Genomic DNA, 6,000 nt, shown 5'->3' on the forward strand with positions numbered 1-6,000 from the left:
GGCTTTGCCCCTTTGGTCTTAATCGACTTTGCCTGCTTCTTCCGCAACAGGATATTGTAGTAATGTTTTTGCCAGACGACTAAGTTATGTGCTCCTTCAAGCTTCTTTATGTGCATAAGATTATTGCTATCATTGCTGCGAGCCATGATGTTTAGCCCAAATGTGACCAAAAAATTCATTAAATGTAGGCCCAAACTGTCACACTAGTGACCAAGGTACAAACAAGTACCAAGCAGCAATAAATGACCATGTAGAAGCAGAAATTTCAGATCTGTAAGTAAATTTTGAGAAGCACTAAACTATGTGCTACAACATTCCATAACTGATTACAGCTGTTCCAAGGGCAAATACATCACATTACATGAGAAGTCCCAAATTTTAGCTGCAATTTCTGTTGTACATGTACCCAGGGCATAAATATTTACATGCATGGTCAAAAAGCCCCAAAATTTTTGTGCTCACAGCATCAACTATACATCTGCATTGTCTTTGATGCATAGAACATGCCAATTTTTCCAAAATAGAGCAATTTCAGCAAAACCCCCAAATGTCACTCACGAGTGATCTGTCCCGATTGCATTAATACATGTTTCCGAAAGCATAAAACGAGCAAAGTTAGCATAATTTCACAAGATTTTGCAAAAGCCCCAAATTTCTTGGTTCCAAATGTCCACCAATGTCAGCCAATCTAACTCAGGTGAATAGAATTTCACCAATACAGTAAAAGCCCCAAATTTTATGGGTCCAATGTTGAAAAAATTAATTGAGATGAGCAAAATTTCAATAATTTTGGCGAAATCCCCAATGGAAATGCACATACTGTCTGCAATTTCTGACGTGGATGCCTCAATTTTGCATGAACAGTAGTTAGTATGGAGAAACCCCAAATTTTTGTGCTAAGATTGCACAAATTTGACTTTTTGTGCTTGGGCGCACGAACCCCGGTAGTGAAAGAGGGGAAAAAAAAAATTGAAGAGAAAAAAAAGTTGGATGACGGATCCGTTGATCCGTCAGGGCTAACACCACCCGTTCGCGCATGAGGGTCCCGTCAGTTGCCGCGCTGGAGCCACCATGCAGTTGCGTGGTTGTGCCCCGCTGGTCCTGTGACTGGTTGTCCAGCTCGTCGCCTGCTTGCCAGGCCATTGCCATGAGTGGTCATCCAGCTCGTCGCTTGCTCGCCAGGCCATTGCCTGCTGGCCAGCCCGTCGCAGGTTCGTCAACTGCTCGTCAGGTAGTTGCCTACTCGCCCATCCAGTCAATTGCTTGCTGACTTACTCTTGCCTGCGCTTCTCCTCGAGAAGCGTGCACTCTTCTGGCTCTCTTGTCAAGTGCTGCGACCTGACACTCCTAGGAAACACAAACGTTGTAACCAATGCTTTGATACCAGTTTGTCGAGCTCAAAGGGTGTAGGGATCGAGACATGCACTGATTGTTAGCAGCGGAGAGAGAGAGAGAGAGAGAGAGAGAGAGAGAGAGAGAGAGAGATAATATGCAGAGTAGTGCGATTTGTGGGTACAATGACGAGTGTGTACCTCTTTAGGTTTTTATATATATATATATATATATATATATATATATATATATATATATATATATATATATATATATATATGAAAGTACAAGTGTTGAGGGTGTGTTCATATCCGAGCACATTTAAAAGGCATGAGGGCCTTTATTCCCAACAACTATCTCAATGGCCTTGTATCCTGGCTAACCTATGGGGGCCAAGAGGCATCTCAAGGAACCAAGTAATTCTTGAATCGTGCATAAGTTTTTTGTACCACCGAGCAATGGTAATAGGATCATTCTACTACGAAGGAGACGGAGAAGCCTTCGGTACATGTAAAGCACCTGTTTGTGGAAGGGACTCCCCCTCACTAAGGGAAGGTGGATTCTTCTCACCCAATGAAGAGGGCTCCCCCTTTGACGGCTCAATCCCCCCCCATAGGAAACCTAAGGAGACGGGGAAGGGGTAGGAATACTTGAGGATGAAATAGTTGATGATGTAGTCATCAAGGGTGGAAGGGAAGAGGGTGTGGTAGGAAGGGGAGGTATCGCACACAAAGAAAGGGGTAACTTGGAAGAAAGGGGAGGGGTTGATAGTTGGGAGGGGGGCGGTGGGCAAGTCAAAGACAAAGAATCACTTATAGCAAAAGCACCATCTCGAAGATCACATTGTAGCTCACCTCAATCTTATGTCTCATTGGGTCATAGAGCCGATAGCTCTTCATGGTCGTACTATAGCCAATGAAGATAAGCTTTGTCGACTTGGAATCAAGTATTCTCAGCCTTTTTCTCTTGTCTAGTCAAAGACGAAGAATCACCTATAGCAAAAAGCACCATCTCATAGATCACATTGTAGCTCACCTCAGTCTTACGTCTCATTGGGTCATAGAGCCAATAGCTCTTCATGGTCATGCTATAGCCAACGAAGATAAGCTTTGTCGACTTGGAATCAGAGTTTTCTCAGCCTTTTTTTCTTGTCCACATAGACATATGCCTCGCATCCAAAGATGCAAAAGTGGGAAACAAAAGGATTTCTCCCAAAGAAAGCCAAGTATGGAGTCGTATCTTGCAATGCCGAAGTAGATGACCTATTGCGGATATGAACCGTAGTAGCCATAGCCTCACCCCATAAGGAATGGGGAAGACCCCTATGCTCTAACATCAAGCATGCCATCTCAAGCATGGCTGATTAGCTCACTCCACCACACTATTTTCAAATGGTGTGTTCGGATGGAAATACTCCACTCGAATATCCCGATCCTTGCAAAACTTAGAAAACAGGTTAGGACAAAACTCGCCGCTGTGATCAGCTTAAAACACTGCGAACTTTGAGAACTTTGAAGGAGGCTTGTTTCTCTGCAAACACCTTCCACTTGTAGAAACAGGAGCACACCTCGCTCTTATACTCCAAGGAATAGAGCCACACATAATGACTAAAATCATCAACCATCCTTTGAGATTTTCCTGTAGTAACTGACTGCTTCCCTATATGCTCGTTGGCTAGTAGGCTACAAACTTCCCAGTAGGGCCTTGCTGGGACAAAGCAATGGCCTCATTAGCAGGCTACAAACTTCCCAGTAGGGTCTTGCTGGGATGAAGCAATGGCCTCATTTGAAGGCAGCTTGCAGTGGCTCAGAAGTTTGTTATACTTCCTGGAATTTTTTTGCAGCTTTGACTTATTAGTATTTAGGTGATGTTGTGTAATCTTGTCTTTGTGTCTTATGAGTTGCTCTGTTTACTGACTCCACGCGTGGCTTTCATCAGCCCAAAAATTGGGAAAGGGTGAGGCTCCAGTAGCAGAAATGGAGGACATGGATCCAACTTCCTTGTATGATAATGACAGGTACTTCAGAGCTGCTTTGTTTGCAAACTTAATGACTTTGATGAATGGTTCAAATGGCTGTAGACTGTTCAGTTGCTTGAATTTCAGAAATAGAAATTGCACATTAATGTGATAGCCAAATGATTAAAAGTTCTCTGGCTATAAACAAATCAAATGATACACCATTGAAGCTTTCTGATTTCCCAACTCTTCTCTAATCAATTGCAGGGATTACCTTCTAAATTATGGGGTGACAGATCCTTGGCTTCCAGAGTCCTCGGCAGGTGATTCTTCAGTAAGACCTTGATTTTCTGCTTCAAATCAGTTTATCTTGACTTGAGCCTTGTAACCAATTAGAAATGTATAAAAAAGCAGCCCAGTGAGAAATGGACATCAAATGAGCATTGAATCTCTAGTTGAGTAGTTAGTAAACATCGAGTTTGTTTGCTTGTTTTGATGCTTGACTGTGATGTCTAAAATATGCTCGACATGTGAACCTGTGTAATCCTTCAGCTCTCCATCTTTCTGTCAAGTGCACTTGGCAGTGGACCTCAAATTTGATGTGTGCTTGCATTTTGCAGTAACTGTTAGATCACAATGCAAATTGTTCTGCATTACAGTAGGGTGACGCAGGTCTGCATATGCTTAAGGAGCTACGATTGCTGTGAAGTTCTTTTAGCTTTACAAAATCATCGAGATGCCAATAATCTTATCAGAAGCACCAGTCAAACTGTCATCTGCAACTCTTCACTGTCCGATTGCTAATTTTATTAAATTGCGAACATTTATAGCTCTTTGATGGTGTTTTCATTAAACCACTATTTGGGAATTACCTGATCTTCATTGGTTTTTTTGAGAGACCCCATGTTCAGAGTCCATCTAATCTTAGTCACAAATGGGGGTGCTATTCACAGAACTGCAACCAGGTCAGAAAGAAATTTAGTCTCCTGTCCAGAGTTTCCTGGCTAGGTGTGGACCTTCATTCATTGACTGCTTGCACTTAATACTGCTTCCAGGTTACAGTGATGCCAATTGGCACCCATAGCTAGTATCATACTTCCAAATCAACCATGTGTGACCAGATGAAAAACTTTTCAATTACTCACAAACAAAGTTTTGTGCGTTTCAATCTACTATTCAGATTAGTGGATGTAACTAAGACATGCTAATGCTACATTATTTTCTATGTATGGCTATGTTCACATAGTTCTTGATGAAAACCTTGTTGGGGCCTTGGTAGGCCAGTTAACTATTTAAGTTGGTTTGCTTTCTGTGACTTCAGCTCCTTTTATGTTGGAAGGTTTTTATTGTGTTAGTGGGTATGCGCTTAACCCTGATGCTAAAGTACAGAGTAATACAATGTCTCAACATCATGATAACTTACTGAGGATAATTATCCTAACACTATGCATAGGTATGAATTGGATCTACTGACTTGGACTGTACAATGTGTCATATGCAGATCCCCAGCCTGCTAATGAGGGCTTTAAAATTAGCCGGTGGGGAAGGGAGCCAGCTACCAATCCCCAGGAGCAACACAAGAGGGTGCTTGAAGAAAGCATTGAAGGTGCATTAAAATATATTTATAGTACAAGAGAAGAGCTTTCTCAAGTCTTTGTACACCTTACTAAAGCTTCAAATGAAGTATTGATGCTAAATGGAGGGACACCAAATAAAGATTACTACTCGTTGTTAGAGGCCAGAGATCTGCTGTTTCGGCCAGTTGTAGCTTTGCAGGAACATTGTCCTGACGCTTTGTCCAATATCTCACAAATATGCCAGACTCATGGGTTTGATGAAGCATCCATTGAATGCTCCCGTATGAGATCTGACCCATGGTTAATAGGGTCAATTTGAATGTGTTCTTGACCATGGTTAGTAGGGTCGATTTATATCTGTGCTCCTGTCCTTGTATCTACAGTCCACATCTGTTGTTGCCAAAGTATTCTGCCCAAACAGTGGTTGCAATCATCTGATTTGGCATGTGTCAGAGAATCCATCATTCCAAAGGTGTAATGTTTTGCCAATGAACCACTTCCTGGTAGACAGTGGACTAGGCATCACCTCATCATCTGAAAAGTACTCAGGCACACAGCAACAACCCTGTAGCTTGGATATTGTCTTAAAATTTAGCCATCGAAATGGGCCAATTTCACCACTTGATCTTTGTGGGCCTCTCCTTACCAACTTTTCTTTTTATCCTGAGGAGGCTTGAAGTTTGAAAGATGCCTCTAAGGGTGTACCCAAGGTTTGAACTCAGGCACCTATGTATACACACACATGCTCAAGCCACTTGAGCTACAACCCTGTTGACTTCTTATTAATTTCAATAGGGTTGCTGGTTGTCATTGCATTTGCACTGCCTTTGTTGTCAGTTATTCTCAATGAGAGAGGTGCTCTAGAGTGCTTAACTCCAGTTTATTGGATTTTGTGAAGTATGATTATTGTTCTTGACCATCATGAGGAAAATTTCATCAGTGCAAATCTACCTTGGATGCTGAATTTAAACTCAGAAGATTCTGATGATAGGTGAGTTGACCAAGCTGAAAAGTGAAAAGGTGCTTGTCCAGAGTGACTGCCAATTATAACCATATTCTAAGATGTTTGTACAATAACTGCCATTTTATCACATTCAAGTAAGTTACAATTAGCCATCTAAAGAGACCTAATAA

General features: G+C 41.9%; 1 protein-coding gene across 3 annotated transcripts in view; it reads left to right on the forward strand.

Moving 5' to 3' along the window:
• The window catches only part of LOC148034906 (protein SUPPRESSOR OF FRI 4-like), a 105,630-nt gene extending 99,863 nt beyond the window's left edge, over positions 1–5,767 (forward strand). The window contains exons 3-5 of one of the 3 annotated variants that reach the window (XM_087679862.1): positions 3,271–3,349; positions 3,557–3,623; positions 4,791–5,046. In XM_087679862.1, the coding sequence (XP_087535988.1) occupies positions 3,271–3,349; positions 3,557–3,623; positions 4,791–4,904 (260 nt within the window). In that variant the 3' untranslated portion in view covers positions 4,905–5,046. Of the gene's footprint in view, positions 1–3,270; positions 3,350–3,556; positions 3,624–4,790 lie in introns of all 3 variants that reach the window. The other 2 variants (XM_087679859.1, XM_087679861.1) reach the window with 2 other exon arrangements.
• The last annotated feature ends 233 nt before the right edge of the window (positions 5,768–6,000 follow it).

This window comes from Lygodium microphyllum, chromosome 6, assembly GCF_053477565.2.
Source record: "Lygodium microphyllum isolate KBCC chromosome 6, Lygodium_microphyllum_v1.1.10, whole genome shotgun sequence".
Taxonomy (NCBI): domain Eukaryota; kingdom Viridiplantae; phylum Streptophyta; class Polypodiopsida; order Schizaeales; family Lygodiaceae; genus Lygodium; species Lygodium microphyllum.